This window comes from Drosophila pseudoobscura, chromosome 4, assembly GCF_009870125.1.
Source record: "Drosophila pseudoobscura strain MV-25-SWS-2005 chromosome 4, UCI_Dpse_MV25, whole genome shotgun sequence".
Taxonomy (NCBI): Eukaryota; Metazoa; Arthropoda; class Insecta; order Diptera; family Drosophilidae; genus Drosophila; species Drosophila pseudoobscura.
Genome location: NC_046681.1, coordinates 16,349,426 through 16,369,849, shown reverse-complemented (window position 1 = coordinate 16,369,849; position 20,424 = coordinate 16,349,426). Strand labels below are relative to the sequence as shown.

General features: G+C 46.6%; 1 protein-coding gene and 1 long non-coding RNA gene across 2 annotated transcripts in view; both read right to left on the bottom strand.

Annotated features, from left to right (window-relative positions):
* The window catches only part of LOC26532266 (uncharacterized), a 56,244-nt gene that overhangs the window by 15,405 nt on the left and 20,415 nt on the right, over positions 1-20,424 (bottom strand). Inside the window, exon 2 of the long non-coding RNA XR_001450854.2 lies at positions 1,616-1,641. This is a non-coding gene — a long non-coding RNA (uncharacterized lncRNA). The remainder of the gene's footprint in view (positions 1-1,615; positions 1,642-20,424) is intronic.
* Positions 3,970-4,705, bottom strand: LOC6903323 (protein kish-A-like). Its single transcript, XM_002132168.3, has 3 exons — positions 4,560-4,705; positions 4,385-4,494; positions 3,970-4,316 (listed from the first exon to the last, which is right to left on the bottom strand). The coding sequence occupies exons 1-3, from the start codon at positions 4,560-4,562 to the stop codon at positions 4,211-4,213; spliced, it is 219 nt and encodes a 72-aa protein (XP_002132204.3). The 5' UTR covers positions 4,563-4,705; the 3' UTR covers positions 3,970-4,210.

Sequence of the window (20,424 nt, the reverse complement as noted above, 5' to 3'; positions counted from 1 at the left end):
ATTCGTGTTCGTAGTAGCTATCAAGACTCAATCGAGCGTTCCTGAAAGTGGGCTCAAGTGCATGGCAGCGAATGGTTGCTATGCGGGGTGCGGGGTTGTTGGGGGTGCGGTGGGGATCAGGTCTGCCTATGGTTGATGGGTTATTACGGTCGGACAATGCGTAAGCCTCAATTAAGCTGCAACAATTAGTGTAGAGGCTTATTACGAGCAGCTTTGTTCCTCCGTGTGTGCACTCCCTCGTTTTGGGTGTGTGTGTGCGTGTGTGTGTGGTGGGCATTATGTTTATTTCGATGATTGAGGGACTGCAATTGAAAGGGGGGGTGGGGGGTGGGGTGTTGTGTATTCTATTAAGAGGTAATATGTTTGGTTACAGACAGTTTAAAACCATCATTGATGAACTCGAATTGGAGCTAAGACCTCTGCCTGCGTCCTGCCTGGGATTGGGGAAGTGAATAGGGGAGCCATTTGGGGGGAGGGGGGTTAAATGGCCAATTTCAATGCTTTTAAGCTCCCTCCTTCTCTATCTTCCCTTCCTGTTACCTGACCCTTTGCCACTCCCAGTGTATTCCTTCATTAAAATCCCTTCCGAATTCGAGGCCTTTTTTGTGTGCTTGTGTACTCTCAATTTACCAGAAATTACCTCGAATTTCCCATCTGGTGTGCCTGGTTCGTGTACCTCCTGTACCTTCTGTACAGAGCATCAAAACTTTAAGTCCCTTTCATCCTCTTGCTCTGAGGGCGGCTCTCCGGCTACGGCCCAGGGACTCCCTGTGTCCAGTGAGCTCTCTTCCACTTGTAAGCTAATACCTTTTGGCCAACTTCAACTTTGGCCGTGCAACTTCAGTTGTTGCCACTTCCACATCAGCCAAACCGAACCGAACGCAACGCAAAGGCAGAGGCAAAGGCAAAGGCAAACAAACAGATCTCCTGCTCGTGCTCCTCCTGCTGCTGCTCCTGCTCCTGCTCTTGGTCCACCTTGAGCATCACACAGGAGGACTTTGTGTCATTTCGCCTGTTCTCCTCCCTTGGATTCTCTTTTTTCTGGATGCTGTTGCTCCTGCTGTTCTTTCTCCTGTTCATCCTGCTGTTCCTGCTGCTCCTGTACTGTTAGCATATTTTATGCAATGACAATGGCTTTGGCCTCGCCACTGTTGGTAGTTTATAAATCATTTGAGATAAGCTGCTGCACAACGTGCAACACCTGATGCCTTTTTGAAAGGATGCCGCCGACCCCATGCCACGCCCCACGCCCCATGCCCCATACCTCGGCCGCCACCACCACCACCTGCTCTGCCATTGTGGAAAAGACTCTTGTACAACGTTAAAAATTTGCAGACAACGACTAAATGGGCACAAAAAACAGAGGCAGCCACCGCCAGTGGAGAGTGCGGGGGGTGCGGAGGGTACAGCGTTGGTGGAACAGAACATAACAAAATTGAAAATAAAAACGAATAGCAAAAAATTGGCAAATGGCAAAAGGGAATAACAAGGAAGTGAAACCAAAAAAAAGAGCTAGGAACATGAGGAAGAGGAAATACCCTTTCTACTGTGGGAAACTGAAGAATACTCCGATATGATATATGTATGTATTTTTAATTGATTTTAGATTGTATACCTTGAATTCTTCCTCCATTTAATAGCCTGGAAAAAAAGAAAGAAAAAATATAAGTAGGAAATACAAATAAACTAAATGATTTATAGGCTATAAATTATTCTGGACGAGACAAAAATTAGGTGGTAGGGTAGGTCTGGATGAACAGAAGAATTCCTCATATTTAGAGTATGCCATATACATTTTTTAAAAATTAGAAAACCCCGGCATCGTGGTTATTCGAAAAATTATGAATTGAAAAGAGACCTTTCACAGGATTTTCCATTCGTGTCGATAGAGTGGAATATTTAAAAGAGTCTTCGCATACAAGTATGTAACAAATCTATCCTCAAAATCAACCATACCTCGACTCCAACGACTACAACGCTCTCTGGCTCTACCTCCATTCGGCAGGACAACATCAGGCAGGCGGCGGCAACAAAATTGTTTGCGGTGCGGCGTGGAGTAAAAATATGAAAATGTAAATAGCATAAAATGAAAACCTGCAATGGCAGCACTTTTGCAACACTTTGAGGCATGGTGAGCACCGCACCGCGCCCCATCACCCAAGGCAGGCAGCAGGGAATGTGTGTGTGTGGGATGTCGATGTCGATGTCGATGCCGATGTCGATGTCGGTGGTTGGTGCCATCCCCGGGATGGGACTCCTTCGCTGTGACTGACGCTGAGTGCAAGCTGTTTAGCTTTCATGTGACAAAGTAAATTTCAATATATTGAAATTGTTATTTAAGTAGAGTGCACGTGGATCCCACCCACACCCACACCCACCCAGTGATGGAGGTGTGGAGTGGAGTGGAATGGAGTGGGGGTGTCCCTCGATTTTGTTGTCTCTGCATTTATGGGCGGCAACTGCCAGCTGCTGTCAGAAGGCCCCCCTCGAGGACCCCCTCCCGCCTTCGCTTCTTGTAAATAGTGTCATAAATAAATTGCCGTGATTTGTGTGCCAGTCACCAGAAAGAGAGAGGGACACAGAGGGAGAAGCCCACAGAGATAAAAGTGGAGAGAGAAAAAATAAAACAACAATATCATGCTAACAAATTGCATTTTAAAATGCAACCCAAGCGATTTGCTAACAAAAGTACAAAAGTACAGTTGCCGCCGCATCGTTGCAAAACAAAACCAATATGGCTGCCCGCACAGCTGACGGACAGAGAGAGATAGACGCATGTAGAGTGCCAGGGAGAGAGAGGGAGAACCAGAGGCAGAGGGAGAGAGCAGCTGCTGTCGGTTCAGAGTTTTTGGTATACGATTTAATTACAAATAAAGTAATTTTTAATTGAATAACCGCCAAAGTTGATGGAAAAACGTTCCGGTACCAACTGAAAATGCACACCCACACATAGGCATGCCAATGGCACAGACACTCACACACACACGCACACATAGATGGATTGGTAGGAAGGCAGAGGCTTAAAAACTGATCGATTTTCAGTTTCGGTTTGATGGAAAACAGCGTGAAAAATGCGCATCAGCCTTGGCCCGTCTCGTTCTGGCAAGCCCTCTATCCCCACTACCGCCCGTCCACCGCCCCCCTTTCACCGTTAACTTCATTCTCGCCATGCAACATGTGCAACATTTGTTGTGTGTGAGAGTGTGTGAATGGCATTTCCATCTGGGCATCTGTAGTGCGTGCGTGTGTGTGTGTGTGTGCTTTTGGTGTGGACATTAATTTTGCCACTTTTCTGCCCTTTGCATACGCAGTGCAGTGGTTTGCTGTCCATCTGGGTCCATCTTGACCCACACAGAGGCTGGATGCCCTACAAGCAAACATGTAGGGGGTGTATCAGGTAGTCAAAGGATCCTTCGCTGCAAATATCTGCTCTAGGGCAGGATCAGCAAAGCTCTGCCCAAAAAGATCTACGATCAATGAGAACTTATTGAACAATCTTTCCTATCCATGGATACTCGTGAGCACCCGTAGCTTTCCTGGTTTGCTACACTCTTCTTAAACTCCCGGAATCCTCCTCCATCTTTTCATTTCGCTCTCAGCCTCAAGAGCATTCAATTATTCACTTGATCCCATTCACTATCTCTGCCACTGCCATTCCCACTCTCTTTCTCCTTCTTCCTGCCTCTTCCTGGTTTTTTACAATTTACAGTAGCTTCTTTTTCGCTGCGCTTATTTGCAATTGCATCATCGATTTAATTGCAAATTAATTGCTTCATCATTGGCGAGCGCATGGTCGTCATTCAGACCAGACACTCCACTGGCATGGCCTCAATATGCTCCGCCACAAAGCCCCTCATCCCCATGACCATGTCCACTCGCATCCCAGTCCTTGCCACAGCCAACCACCGAGCAGGCAACCAACCGACAAACCCCATTTGACTGAATCCGGGGTCCAAGTCATCAAGCGAATTGCGGGGCAGCTGGCGTTTATTTTTACATTTCGCGCCGGGCGCTGCATTACTTTGTAATTATTGTGGCAAATGGTTTGTTTGCATATTGATTACAGCTGCAAAAAGCCAATCGTTGGTCAGTCGGCCTCTGCCTCTGGCTCTGCCTCCTCCTCCACCTCCTCCTACTGCTGCAGCTCTTCCTGTCGTTTGAGGCCTACTGCTGCCATCGCCTCTTCGCGTCCTGCAGCTGCTGCCGCTCGTCAGATGCCCATGAGCACGACAAAGGCCTGCACGATACAGGCCGCTGCCACATAGGGGCTGAGACGCTCTCCAATCCTTGCCATCTTCCAGAAGACTCCCTTCCATCTAAGTAGCGGAAGCAAACTGATTGCCGTTCACAGATTTAACGCAAAGTGGAGGCGGAGGAGACTCACCCTGTCCGATGAGTATCGAGTAGCTGCGGCACCACGGAGCGCACAAAGGCACAGGTGCAGATGAGTAACAGCAGCACAGACAACATTCCAGAAAAGTGAAAAATGGCCGACTTGCAGAGGGGGAATACGATTTATTTCAGTCCGAGATTGAAGGCACTCAGATTCATCTACTCACCATTCTTTTTCGATATATATTTCGGGGTAATTTTGTGTAAATTGTTGACAAGTCAGACCAAATCGATGTCAAAGCATTAGTGTTGCGCAACGATTGTGCGACCAGTGTCGTAAAGGACTGTTTTCTTCGATAACATGTGCTTAGCCGATCCAAAAACTCTGCAAATATTCAGAACCAGTTATGCTTTCAAAACTGTTAGAGCTCCAAGTTGGGGTTAACTTTTTGTTACATTTCAGTGCGCATAGCCCTCACAATGATTGACTGCCAGAAGTTTCTCCTGCCGCAAAACTTCGCTCTGCTCCTCCAGGGGCTCCTCTTTTTCTCCTCAAATGAAATTAGACGAAATTGCCTGGCGAACACAGTGGCAAATGTACGTGTAATGGAATTTGCTGCGCCAATTGCATTGAGCAAGCCAGCAGCCAAGTAGCCAGCCGCCGACTGACGAGTGACGACTGCCGGCTGCCGCAACAAAGGGAGCCGCCGAGGCGAGCCCTTGTCCTGCAGGCCTGCAGGACACAGACAGGGCCTCCGACCAGGATGGAGAGTGCAGAAAAAACTTGCGGTTGATGCATTTTTATGAAATGAAGCGCAAAGTGGACGTGGCTGAGACACCCCGCACCCATCATCGCTTCCAGTTTGTGGCACTTTTTCTCCCGTTCTACTACCCGTAGATATATGCGGGTGCAAGAAAACATAATAATATATACTGGAAAAAATGACAAAAATGACAAAAGACATGTTAAAAGCACACAAAAAAAGAGAGCGCACTGAAAGTGGCAACAGAGAGACGCCGCCGACGCCGACGCCGACTGTCAGCCAGGCCAAAAGTAGACAACGGCACTTTTTGATAGGCCGGGAGGGAGGTGGTTTGGCTGGTTGTGGGGCGGTGGTTTGGCTGGTTGTGGGGCGGTGTTCCTGTTAGGAAGATTTACTTGACGATAGAAACCACACACACACACACACACACAAAAGGAGAAGTAGAAGGAAAGGCGTGCAAAGTGCCGACGAACTAAAAAATATTTGCACAACAATGGAATAAGGAAAGAAGAGAAAAGGATACTTAAGCAGCCAAATGGTGCCTGAGGGTCGACTAAGGAATGCCTATTCTTGGGGAAGTCTCTTTTAGAAGAAAGAACACGTTAACGATGGCACTCCAACAGGCATCTACAGTCATGGTAACATAATAAGGACATGTATCAGGTTATGTATCTATTAACTCTTTAGAATTAAAGTAAAAAGCCCATGTATTTCATGGACTTTAGGATTTAGGCACACACATAAAAACACATAATATTTGTTCTAAGAGCAGTTTGGTTTTAAACCATGGCAATCCCGATGTCTCCAAAGGAATGTCCCGAAACTGAAGAAGACTTCTCTCCGTGCCTTCCAGCTGGTACTCCCTCTGCATACCCTGCAGATGCACACATAAATTGCGAGCAGGAGAATAACTCCAGCAATTGGGTACCGGGGCAGAGGGTAAAAATGGGTTAGCTTCTCTCCGGCTCGCCTCGGTCTGTTCTGGTTTGGGTTGTAAAATGTAAGTAGCTATAAAATATGAATATAATAGAGCACATCACATCATCGGGTGCCCGCGGCGAAACGGCTGAAGAGAGTCTGGGTCTGGGTGTGGGTGTGGGTCCGGGACCTGGCTGGATGGATGGGATAGTTGATTAAATCTGCGCAGTGATCGAAGTGACATGCACATGAGGCACTCGAGGCGCTCCCTGCATAATGTTGCACGCTTTCGGGGGTTAGAGTCCCCCCAACCCCTCTCTACCACTCTTTTGTGACAATGAAGTTCAAGTTGGTGGATGGTGCTCTCCTTTTATTATATATTTTTTATGGGGGAGCGTGTGAAAAACTTCCGCTAGTGAATGAATAATCTGAATGGGGGCTTATGAGAGGGTGTTAAGGTTGATAAAAAGCTTGTTAAACTTGCTTGTCTATGGCACGGCAGTTCCTACGATGGGAATGATGATGATGATGATGTTGCATGTTGCTGATGGTGGAATATGAGGTGTGGCATCCTCTCTATCTCTCTCTCCCACTGAGATATCTTCAGAAGGAGTTGAAGTACAGCTGGAGCGGCAGTAAGCAAGAACACTTGATTTTCTGGTCATTTAAGGAACGTTTCCCCCCTAAGGTGGGTTCTGGTTTCCAGCTCAGCGGTCAATCAATAATCAAACAAACAACAGGAGCAGGAGAGGCCAACGCCTATATCAACACCTTGACAAGAAAGCAACAAAGGAACCGAACCCATGCCGGATGGGGCAAGGGACAAGGGACAAGGGGCCAGGGACCAGGGACCCGGTACCAGGGCCCTGATGAGCGACAACGTCTGGTAGTGGTAAATGTTATGCATTATATAGTAACTATATACGTACGTAGCTACGTGTATATGCGATGTGGACGGGGGCAAACATTAACGCCATCGAGCAGTGGAGCGTGGTGCATGGCCACCAGGAAGTGGCAGTTGGGGGCATCGTCTGCATCCATGTCTACGTCCACATGCATTCAAGTCAGATCCCAACTCTGGAATCCGCCCGCTCTGCAACTCCCCCCCGTTCGAGTTGAAAGTCAGTCAGCGGAGTGCTCGCGTCAATAAGTTGGACACAAAAGGCGGACGCCTTTTGGTGTATGCAACATAGCTTCCAGGAAGCTACCAGACCCCCACATGGACGCGCCGACACAAAGGACCGTCCCAGCCAGTCGCTGGACGAAGGGCGACCGCACGGGGGTAATGGAGAGTGGAGAGTGGAGTGGAGAGTATAAGGTGCGGGGGGCCCTTGCAGGGTGCCGTAAGTGCGGGTGCGGGGGTGGTGTGTGCCCTGAAGAGTGCCAATGACGCGTTGCGGTTTATTACCAATGCCATTGTATACTTTATGGCGTTACCAAAGTAAATGGGCGTGGTGCTGGTGCCCAAAGGGGGCTCGACGGAGGGCGGAGGGTCCAAGTATGACATTAAGTGTGCAAATGTGCACCCAGGGGGCAGGCAATGTGGAGGAACGTATGTGTGTGTGTGTGTGTGTGTTGACTTTTAACTTAAATAAATTTACTTTGCCGGAGAGCTGCCAAGCGATAGTAGCTCCCGGCACTTAGTAGGGACCTGAATAGTGGTCTAAGGAGGGTCCTGGAGGGGCCGGCACAATTTGATTTAATATGCATCAAAATGTTATAGAAAAATGAATTAGGCGTGTCGCAGAGAGAGTGGTGTGGAAAAGGAATTCTACAAGGGATTGATCGCCATGATTTTTCAATAGTTTCTCAAGCAGGAAATATCCTCCGAAGAATAGAGAAACCCCCTGAATGCTCCGACAAATCATGTAGGAAAAATCCTCTCTCATTTCCCTCTTTGATTTCGATTTTCTGTTGAACTTCCTCTCGAGAAAACTCTCGATTCACCCTCGCATCAGAGTCTCTGAAACTATATAGCCAGCCCCCTGGCTTTCGCACATTTTCATGTGCGTGTTAATTTTATTTGCAGTTTTATTTTCATTTTCATTTACGTTTACGTTTGCCTCAAATGACCTTTTCTTTTGCTGTTTGCGTTTTCCAGGGGTCTGCCCCCCTACCCCTCTGCCTCTTTGCCTCGTGGCTGTTGATGTTTTGTTGGCTCTTTGCAACATTTGTGGCATTTTAGTTGAGTGCATTTTAAGTGCTGGCAGGCCAGGGTCCCAGGAGCAGTCCATGAATCGCACTTCTTTATCGTCTTGCGTCTTCGTTCGTTGGTCTCTCAAGGTTATTGGCCCTCCCTCCCCCACCCCACCACGAGAGCCGCCCTCCTACAAACGGGATTTACATTTCTCTAAGTTGGCTTGCAGCTATTTTTTGCTTTTGTTCTTGATTTAAGTAAAGTCTAGACGATATTCGCCGGCACAAAAATATGCTTAAATATACCATAAATATTTCAAAATGGAAAACCAGAATGCCAAATCACGCATACGCACCGTGTACGTATCACCGTAAGCCAAAAGGCAGCAAAACGAGCAGCAAACAGAAGCCAGAGAGCCCTTGTTTGTCTTTGCTCTTGTCGAGGGCGGAGCAAAAATATGAAAATATAATTTAAATATTAAGTCAAAATACCTTGAAGGTACGCTACGCTGCTCAGTCGGTTGCACTTAATACCCAGAGAGGAAGCACGGTGGAGGGTGGAGACAGGGTAGAGAAAACATAAATGAAAAGCGGACAGGTGGGGGACAGGTTCTCAAGCTTGGGGGGAGGGTATGCACTTAGGATCTGAGACAGACCTACTGAAAGGAGAGGATGTCAAAGATCTATCTCCAAGAGAAACCATGTTTTTGGCTCTTTAAAGCGATCCCTGGCTTAAAGAACCCAATTCCTGCACTACACACCCGTATTGTGTGGCAAAGGAGTTGTTATCCGTCCCACGGATAGTGTATAACAATGTGGAGATTTCCTTTGGCATGGCTCTTCTCATAATGCTGGTATTATGTTGCTGCGGAATGTTGAAAGGAAAGCGGTTGGGTGGGCAGTAGGCGAAGGGAGGGGGGAGGGGGAGCGGGAACGGGCGGCTGTTGCACGTTGTCGGCAGACAAATCCCTTTGGGTAATTGTGACACACAAGCCGTCGTGTACATTACTCATGCCCATGCCAGCGTCGGCCGGGGACAACAGACAGGACAGGCATAATAAAAGCCAAACAAGAGCGCAGCGGTTGCCGTCTTCAGGTGCTGCCTCCCATCCGCCCCCTCCCCCTCCCCCATCCACTCTGTAATTGTTAACGAATTTTAATAAAAATCATTTTCATGACGGAAGCTTCTGGCAGCAGCGTCAGCGTCAGCCTGTGAAACTTAATGCTCTGGCAAATGTGTCTCCGAAGACGAGCGGCATCCTCCGGGATGGGCCACAGTTCCTGGTCGTGGTCCTGGTGCTGCTTCAGATCCTGTTCCATGTTCTCTCTCTCTCTCTCTCTTTCCATTCACAGATGCAGCCTGTTGTCAATGCAGGTTTTGAATTACTCAAAGGAAATGAACAGAAAATGTAACAACAAAAGTACATTTTTCACATATAAATTGCAAAAAAAAGAAGAAAAGGAAAATGTGAGGAAACCCAAAACAAGTCCACAAATTTCTTTTTCTGCCATCGACTTCCACTTCCACCTCCACTTCCACTTCTACTGAAATGAAAGACAGTTAATTTGATTTGAAAATTTTCGAATGCTCAGCTGACAAAGTAGGCCGTGGAGCCAGAGGATGGTGGGTGGGCAGCTAATAAACGCGTTGCCATTGTCGCTTAGGTGACAACACTCTGGAGCTGCAAATTGGAGTGCCTGGTGGTGGGAGGGGACGGCCGTGGAGTGGAGTGGAGGGGAGGTGCTGCTGTGTTGCCTGGAGGGAGACGCGTGTGCCGGGAAGTCATGTGAAAAGCAGGGAAATTGAATATAAGTTGATATAATGCATACATATATAGATATTTTGGGGGGCGGAAATTGCCCGCCGGCACAGTGGGTGCCGCAACTAGAGGTGCGGAAAACTTAAAGGGAAATTGCCGAAATTAGTTAAAGCTAACCACGAAATGCAGAGATTCGAAGCCTCTGGAAAAAGTGTTCGAGCCTTGAAGTATTTACTTGCTTAAATCTTGGACTGGCTCTCCCAAATTTTAGGTAACGAGACCTTTTCGGCCTAGGCCCACTGTTAGCCCATCTGGAATACTTTCCTTGCCGCCTGAAAGTCAGACAACACCAAAACACAACGCAACTTTACGCACACAACACTTCCACTTCAACACGCCAAAAGCTGCGCCAGAAGGGAGCGACTCCAGAGCGAAGATGGGGCTGGAGAGATGGGGATGAGTGGGGGCAGATGGGACGCCGACGACGGCTGCCTTGTGGCACCTGTCAAGCGAGACACCAGCCCCAGGAGCGAGTGCCTCAATACAAATAACTGTCTGTATACCTGAAGAGTACTCGCACTCGTACCTTACAATCCAAGAGCCTCCAGTGCTTTCACACACCTCCAGAAGCTCAGATCCTCAGACCCTCTGTGCCTCAGTGCCACAGTGCCTCCCGCCTGACAACCGGGACAGAAAAGTACATCAAATGTACATTAGTGCGGTAGTTAACTTATTCATGTACACAATTTGGTACGCCCACAAGACGACCACGCCTACACTCTCACTCAGGCGGTACTCATTTTCGTGTTTTTCCTTTCCTTTCGTTTCGCTTTTTTCCTTTTCTTTCCTTTCATTTCATTTCGTTTCATTTCGTTGTGTCTTTCACAAACACGAGAAACGCAATTGTCAAATGAAATATAATAAGGGAAGAACGCTGCAAGGGGTAGGGGTTGGGGTTGGGGTTGGGGTTGGGGGATTGGCTGACTCCAGTTAACTCCAACGCACTCGAGAGGGGAGGACTACCTACCACCGTCTCGTCTCGTCTCGTGTCGTTTCGTCTACCTCCGTCAAGTGCTCCATCGTCGTTGGGGTTTTTGGTGACTTTCTCTCCTGTCACTGTTCCCAGGACAGAAGCAACGATACTCTCAAAAGGGGAAAGTCTTATGGGAAGGAAATGTATCTATAACCTGTCTATTTTTTTTGTGTATCTTCTTAAGATATTCCAACAAAAAGGCTTAGACCAAAAGCATGCAACTTGTATAAGGCCAGTTCTAGAAGGGCATCTAAGCCTTCGGTTTCTTCAGCCAGCCTTCAGATCTTGCCTAGAGTTGAGTTTCTGTTGCATAGTTCTTGGCTCCAAGTTTTCTTCTTGGCAAAAGACTTTCGCAAGTCTGAAATAAAGTCAAATTCCAAGATGTAGCATCCCATCAGCCGCCCTGCCCCGCCCGCTCTACCGCGACAACAGCTGCAGGTGAAAGTTTCATCTAATTAAAAAAAATGCCTCTTCTGGCAGGAAGGAGTGTGGCTTCATTTGGACGCTTTGTGTGCGGGGGCTTCCATTCTTATAAGGCTCCATCGTTCCCCTCCCTCTGGCAGATACGGCTATGGAATTTCCGGGATTACTGAGCATTTTTCATGCTCATCATTCTGTTCTTTTCGTATATTAATATTTTGGTTTGAAAGTTGACTGCAAAAACTTCCCAGCAACCGCGTCACACTTTCCATCTTGAGTCAGTTGTGAAGCGAGAGAGGCTCATCCTCAGCTCTTAGGTGGTTCAGGCAGGTATAATTTGATTACACGAGGGCAACATCTTGAGCATCTTGTTGCAAGCTACTTAAGAGGTAACCTAACCTCATGCTCTCCACCCTTACAACCCCTAATACAATTCGAAGCCGTCCTCTCCCCCCCTCTCTCTCTCTCTATCGCCCGCACAGCGTCTGCGGAGAAGTCACGAAGTAACATTTACGCGTTTGCGGTTATTTTGCTTAATTTATGTTGTAATTATTTTGTTTCGCACAGGCTCCTCGCACTTCCCTACCGCCCCTACAACGAGTGCCGCTGCCGCTGTTGCTGCCGCTGAGAGTGCGCTATAAATATTTGCTTATAAATGTCTTACACTTTGTTCAAGTGTCTGTGCTGGTGGTGTGAAATGTGTGTGTAAATATCCCCCAAATACACATGAATGGCACAGCACAAAAGTTCTCCCCTCCTCGCAGCAGAAGGGGTTTCCTCCTCGCCAAATAAATACAATTCAAAGTGTACTTTATGGCGACGCTTATGTCGTACTAATTAAATGTCACTCATACGCACTGCTGGGCCTCTAGTCGAGGCCTACCCCCCCGCCCCCCCGCCCCACCGCCCGACCAATGTGACTTCAAACATTTAATGTATTTCGCATGCCTACAAATAAGGTGCGTAGCTTTTGGGGGGGTGTCGCACAGGATTTGCTTCTGACAGCTTGCAAATGACATCATGAGGAGAGGAAGAGGAAGGGGAAGGGTCGGGTCATCAATCGATTGGGGGTGAATGCCAAATGGCATTCAAAATGGTTAATTAATAGCTCGGCTTGAGGTCGATGCGTGGGCTGTTGAACTCCAAGATGATTTAGGGTTCTTTTAAAGTTCAATTTGTGGCTTAAACCATTCGATTTTGGGGAGTACTTCCGCTTTGAATCCTAAGAAATATTGCAAGATCGTCTATAGGGCTTACATTTTTGGTTCTTACAGTGAAATAGCGTACAATTTCTTAACATTTTCCCAGTTAAAAACTCAAACAAAAATACCAGCAAAAAATACCGCAACTCCTGAGAAAAGTGCTGCCCATCGCCGTGAAACTCGCTCTCTATCTCTCTCTCTTTAAGAGTTGTGTGCCTTCAGCTCTGAAGAGAGTCCAGATTGCCAGCAAACATGCGCTCTGTGAGCCCTGCAATTCCCTGCCCTGCCCCCCATTCGAGGGAGCCGGGCTCAGGAACCGGAAAGTGGGAAACATATGATGGCGGCAGGTGAATGGGCAGCGTGGCGTATGCGTAACATTGTGTAAACTTGACGAAAGGTGTGAGCGAAGCAACAATCACTGGCGCTCTCTCTCTCTCTCTATCGCTCACTCTCTCTGCAGTCTCTCTCTCCCTCTCTGTCTAACGCTCTCCGGTTTTTTGTTGGCTGCTCTTTGACATCGGGTTATTTGCTCTGGCATCGTTGGGCAAACACAAAATGTTCAAATTGGCAGACACAGAGCGGCAAACAAACTTTATTATGGGTCATTGTAAAGTGCAGTATATGTGTGCACACACACGCAGCAAGCAGCAAGCACACACATGCGGTAGGTATGTATGTAGGTCCTGGCTAAGTGAGCGAATTGAATTGAAGTGCCTATTAGTATGCAATAGATTTTTATCAAGCCGCTTTCTCCTTGCTATTTGCCTGCAAATTGAGTATAGCATCCCCTCCCCTCCCCTCCCATCCATGTGTGCGTGTGCGTTCTGTGTGAATACCAATTGATACATTTCCCCCCCGCTGCCCGCACTCCGCACTCTCTAGTAAACAGCTATTGCATTAAGTGCGATTTCTTTTTTAAGCCTCTCCTTATTTTTGTACTCCCCTTACCACCCCCCTTCGATTGAGGGGATTTGCAATTTTAATTCGATTCTCTGCTTGAGCTCTGCTTTCGGGTGCAGGTATCTCTGCCTCTCAATTCTCTTCTCAATTGATGTCAGAAGTTGCGGTCTCGATTGCTACTCGAATACTGATACAAGCCACATATGTAAGTGGCATTAACCATTAGGCACTTAACATTTTCTGCGTATATAAACAGAAATCGCTCATACGCCTCATTGCACATGATGTGGCACCTGATGTGGCACAGCCGTGTGTTTTTGAGAGGCTTTGGCTGGTTTTGGGTCTCAATTGCAGCTGAGAATCCAGTTTAAAAGTATACTGATTCAATTAAATTATGGATAACAATCCATAAATAAAAATTTAAATATTATAGGTTATCTTTTCGAAAAGAAAGAACAATTGCGGCTACAAAAATATATATGCTTTTGCAATATAAATTGCAACTTTTTTGGTCTGCAGATGGAATGATTTAATCTATAAATATTCGCAGGATCATTCGTCAACCATCGCCAATCATAACTATTGAAATGTTTCTGTTTCTGTTTCAGCTTCAGCCCTTAAAAGTTTTCCCCTTCTCTAAATGATGTGTTAATACCTTGTTGTTTCCCAGGGATACCTGGACTGCCAGCTTAACGGCATTTTCACTGAATTCCCACCTATAAATCGTCATTAATCCACTGGGTTGCCTCATCATTATCATCATCATCTGCAGATGCAGCGGACACGGCAGCAGCATTGTGGCAGGCGGCATTGCCGTGGTCGCTCTCATATTGTTCATCATATTTTCGCGCCACGTAATTTTATTTTTTAACGATCATAAACATTATGAAACGAAATAAAATACTTTGCTTTAATGCATTTAATGCAACGTTGAAGGGTTGAGGACCCCCCCAGAACTGCGGTTCTGAATGTGAATGAGGCCGTCGAGGATGATGATGATGATGAGGCAGCAGCTGAAGCTGCTGAGCTGCTGCTGTGCTGCTGCTGGATGGGTTGATTAAAAATCACGCATACGCAACGCTGCACAATGGCCACGCGGCCATTCGGGCCTCGCTTTTCGACCCCGCCCATTATTATTATTATTATAATATTTATTTTTTATGCACCGAATGAAGCGCACTTAATAAGTGAAAATGTGCGTGGCATATTAAAAGTGACATATTTAACAAATAGCTTGCAAAAAGTCGCATCAAGCGATGCAATATGAATATGACAGACGTTCAGACCGAAGGAAAGAAAGCAGCAGCTGGGGCAGCGGCAGGGGCAGCAGCAGGGGCAGCAGCAGGGGCAGCGGCAACGAGGTGAAAATTTATGACATTTTTATAAACACACACAGCAAACGGTATTTTTGCCATTGGCATTAATTATGAACAAATTAATTAAATAAATTACTCATGCGTGGCGGCGGGGGGAAGAGCCCACCGAGTGGGTGCACGCTCCCCGCCGCACTCCACACCACCGACACTCCTGGCACTACCGGCACTACCGACACTCCTCTGAACTCTCCTGGCACTTTTGTGCGGTTTGTGCAAATATTTATGCGAACCCGCTTGGGGAAAATTCTTTGATGCATTCACAGGATGGCTGGAACTATGCATTTCATTTGGTTAAAGTTTAAATAACACTTTGTTTTTTTGCCCCCCCACGCTTGAAATGAAAACAGTGCTGCAAAGCGTTGAACATCATTAAAAATGCACCCCTAATTAGAGCAGAAGAACACAAAAAACAAACACTTTTTCACATTACACGAGTACAATGTCCCGCGCGAGAAGGGTGACCAGGCTGCAGCCGAAAAAAGGGTGCAGTCTCCCTCGATATTGCAGGGAAAACAATATAAAATTTGAATATTTAGTGCAGTCAACATTTCAACCATTTCCCATGAGGGGGAATCTCTCTGCTGGAGCGTTGGCTCTTTAAACGGAAAGAGTCTTCCACTTTCTCTGGGGTATTCATCTTCTTTTAAATTGCACAAAATCACATTTCTAATTGCAAGAATCCCTCCCATTTGTATTATCTTCTCTTCTGCCTGTTTCATCCTCTCTGCCTCTCTGGCATTCTTCAAGTGCGCCGTGGTCCAACTAACACCAACAAATCGTCATTAGGGGGATTCTTCTGTGGCAAAGTGGCGGGACAATTGCTTCGAAAGCTCTTCTGGTCTCCTGCTCTTTTGCTCTTTTTGGTGGCCGAGCAAATTACGCGCCTATTGTTTGCCAGTTGCCAAAATGCGCCTTCCTACCGCCCAGCCTCCCTCCCTCCCTCCTGCTCTGGCTCTGCCCTTCCCCCGCCTGGCTAATGGCAATTTTAATGCGCACTTCCGGCGGAAGTCGAAATGTCGTCGGCCTCTCACAGCGGGTTGGCAGGCCCCGATTTTGGGGGCAGTCAGTGCTGGAGGCAGGAATAGTGAATAGGGAAACACAGGGAACAGGCAACGAGCAACGGGGAGCAGGGAGGAGGAGCAGGGCCACACGTACACATTCAAAGGCAGTTTGGCGTTAAAAAGACAAATGACAAACACATTTGCACACTATTACAATTGAAGTGCGTGTGTCTGTGTGTCTGTGTGCGTGCGCTGGAGATGAGCAATGGGGACACTCACGAACGGGGGACGCTCACTCATGACAGTCGCCGCGATAGTTTCAGTCACGAATCGCATTGGACAGAGCCAGAAGCGTATAAAGGAGCTTTGCAGGGAAATCCGGCAGCCAGGAGCATCTCTAGGGGGAGGGGAGGGGAGGTCCAGGAAGGTCCCATTCTCGCAACAGGCGGCCATGACACGCACACACAGGGACTCGCCGGGACCCACATAGATAACTGTCGCTCTATTTTATACACACTACTTACATGGCAGATAAACACGCATGTAAATATGCTGTGGGGGGGTGTGCCGAGCGGAGGAGATCTCCAGGCAAGGGATGGACGTGGACTCGCGTCTGAGAGACTGAGAGACAAAAGAGACGAAAGGAGGTTGGCATTAAAATAATGTTAAATTGCTTGTAGTATTTGCTCCTGCTGGATGCCTCCGCACAGTGGCATGCCGCCGCCGCCGCCGCCTCCTTTGGCTGCTATCCTCTGGCATGTCCTCGGCCCGGCATTGTTCCCTGTCATGCCGCACAGTTTTTCCTTCTGGTTTTTCTCCTTTCTTCACCCATTAATCGCCGAGTCTAAGGGTATATTGGAAGTCCCCCCAAGGGATTTATTCCACAGATTCCAGGGGTATCCCATTGTCGGTGGTTGACTTTTTCTCTACTTTCTCTTTCGTTTTTTTTAGGTGCGTGTCATTGTAATTCATTGCCTTCGTCTGCCGGCCCTTAGTTATCCTTCCACTCTGCCTTGCCCCTCTCCCTCCCCCTCCTCCTCCACTCCATGCTCACGCCCACGTCGGGGCCATTTTTCTCCATTTGTTGTTGTATTTAAATGTGCTTAAAATGTGGTTAACTGTATTTGTAAAAGAGTCCCTGCCATGTTCCGTTTCCTCTTGGCTGTTGGCTGTTGGTTGTTTTCCCAGCGTTGTGTTGATTTTCTGATTTGTGATTCTTTTGTTTTTACTATCCGATCCCATGCCTGAGGTTTTCCCCTCGGTAAACACTTGCAAATTGCTTGCGATGCAGGATTCTTGAGGTCTACCGTGGAGGGGTTTGTAGCAGATTCAACTTTGTGGTCCCATAGACCCATTTTTCCCCTGAGTCAACTGACCAACTTCTCATCCTTTGAGGTTGGCCCACTCTAAGGCTAGAAAAGCGCGATACAATTTACGTTTTCGCACCTGGTTCTGCCTTCGAACAGAAAACTGGTAGCAGCTTCAAAGCCACATTTTCCTTTGGGGCGGCAAAAGTGTGTGATGCACTGATACAGGTTGTTTTCTTTTGGTGATTCCCCAGTTTGCTCTCTCCAAGAGACACAAATATGTAGAGTAAATTTCAGGAAAAACCCTCCTTCGAAGGGAAGCAGCAGCTGCAGCAATGTCAAAGTGGGTCGCATCTGAATTTATGGGTGCTCCAGGATAGAGCTCCTCCCTCGCACAGTCCTGGGGCGCAGCAAGATACTCAAATGCATAACAAATGATTTAAGCCCGAACCCGACAGAACCCACTGGAGCACACCCGCACACACACACACACACACACGAGAAATTCCAATTTCAATTAATAATGTTCAACAAATTTGTAAATCCGCTTAATTCAATTAGTGTTTTGTCTCTGGCTAATTTATGACGGCATTCGATATTCGATTCGATTCGATTCGGCTCGGCTCGGTTCGATTTGGAAGTTTTCGCCAATTACAATTGAGTATTAATTGATTTTGAGCCTCAAGTACAGTGATCACTCGCCCGGGCTGATAAATGCATATTTGGGCCTCAAATTAAACCATTACAAATTATCTTCACAGCCAGACAACCAGACACCAGATACTGGTACTTACATACTTATGTATGTACGCAAACGAGTGTACGCGTACGAGTGTGCGTGGCTCGTGCGTGTACGAGTGGGTATTATATCCGTATGGGTGGCTGGTTAAATGCCAAATGAAATGGCATCATAATAAATTGTAATGCATAAATTCGCCAAAGGAATTATGATGACGGACAAGTGGGTAGTGGGCTATCCACTGAGGGGGGTAGTGGCACGGGGTTATAGGTTACACTGGTGCGGTGCTGTGTGCTGGGTGCTGGGTGCTCCCTGGCATTTCTGCCCTCTCGGTTGGACGCATTTTAATGCCATTTCAATTGATATTTCAATTAATTTTCAATTAAAAATGGTTTTAATAACATATAACCGAGTCGGTCAGGCAGCACGAGAGAATGTTTGGGGCAATCTGTAGAGATTTGTCAGGTTTCGAGGGTGGGGCGTACTTAGTTATGGCTTGGGGGCGGATTACAGTCAATGTGCACGGGGAGAAAATCCCTGCACTTACAGCTGGAAATAGTCAAGGAAAACAGGTCTAGTAATAAATAAAAATAATAAACCAATAACAAAATATTGTAATATATATTTTCCCTCTAAGGATACACATTTTTCTCGCTCTGTACAATGAGCTGAATATCCCGAGTATATTTTAATATCGTATCGCATTTTATGAATTTTTACTCGCATTTTATTTTTAATTTTTTTGTCATGTTTATGCGTGTCCCAGCAGAAGCAGCGGCGGCGGCAGTGGCAGTGGCAGCGGCGGCGGCGGCGGCGGCGGAGGCAGGAGTAAAAGCAACTGCCGTCCCCGTCCCCATCCCCGTCCCCATCGTAGTAGCAGTAGCAGTAATAATAATTTTGTGGTCTGTGTTCGCTTTCATTGCCGCGGTTTTGGGTCTATAATGCGAAATTGAAATTGTCGGGTCTTGTCGGTAATACTGTGTGCGGCAATAATGAAAGGTGTCAAACGTTGATGGTGCAGCTATAAAGAATTATGGGAAATTAAACAATATGGAAAATCTGCGGGTCGGATTTAATTGAGCGAGCAAAAAAAAAAAACCATTAAAGAAAGTCCTGTTCGGGGGAATAGTTTTACTTCTTTAGTTCTTTTGAAGGAAAGTCCTCAAAAGTCGAAGAAAGTGTCGACCTGGTTACACCCTGAACATCTATGGTTGATCGGAGATCAGAGAGATTGAAATTAAGAGGGGAAGAACGAAAGGAAAAGAGAGAAAATCAGAGAGAGGAGAGTATCAAATAGACAGAGACAAAATAACAGAGAGAGAGGGAGAGAGAGAGCCAAATATATGGAGAAAATAAAGAAAAAAGGGAGAAAAAAGTCCGAGAGAGAGAAAAAATATAACAGAGAGTGAATTAAGACAGAGACAAAGAACGAGCGAGAGAAGAAAATGGGAATTAAGAAATTAAAGAGAGAGGAAATGAGGGAAAAAAGGAAAGAGAGAGAAAACGGGAGAGATAAAGTAGAGGGGAAAGAAGGGAAGAAAGGGATCACTAGTAGGGTAGTGTAGGGTAGGGTTGGTGTACCTTAGCTCCACCCACCAACTGTAGAATTTTCCCGAAAATCAGCCCTCCTTAGGTGCAGCCCATGAGAAGCGCAGAGAAAGGCGCTGTTCATATTCTAACAGAAATTCGAATCATTTCCCTTCGGCTTCCGCCATATTAGTAGAGCCTACGCTCCTTTTCCAAGGATATACATACACACCTGAATACACACCTCCAGAATACTTTCCGCGCTTATCTCATGGATTTCCACTTCATTTTCTGTTACCCCAGAGAGTCCATATCAGTTTACATTTGGATCATTTGTCCAGAGGCCCATGCATCATAATCCAAACTTTTTCTCGCCCATCAATTACCCACGTGTGTGTGTGTGTGTATGGTGTGTGTGTGTGTTTGGGCAATGCCCAAGTGAGCAATAACTAATAACTAACGCCAGGAAAAACCAAATGAAAATATTCGAAAAGCAGCAACAAAAACGAAATGGAAATCCAACTAGCGATTAATTAATATACTTTAGTTTTTCTGCAGTTAGTTGCTGGTTTACTAATTAATTTTTGCGGTTTTATTTATAGTTTATTTTGTCGCCGCGCCAGTGCTCGTATTGTTGTTCACTTTGCACTTTGCTGTTGATTTTACTTGTCGAATGTAGTTTTTGTTTATACTCTTTCAGGTTGTCCAATGATTCTGGGCAGATGTTTGCAATGAACGAAAGGGACGAACATATGCCTGATGTCGGGGAGTAAACTTAGTACTATACCGCAGGTCCTTCTCTCAATTCCGATACTTTTTAGGGCCATCTGGGGAGCTGAGCACCCGATGACTCTCTGCTTTTGAAACAATCGATCTGCAAGGGTATCTCCGATGCTGCCGACCCGCAAATGTTTAGCGTTCGTTTCTTGTTGATTTTTCAATTTGTTTGGAGTTGACAAAGTGCAATAGTGCCAGCCCTTTTTGTTGCTTATTGTTTGCTTTCATTTGA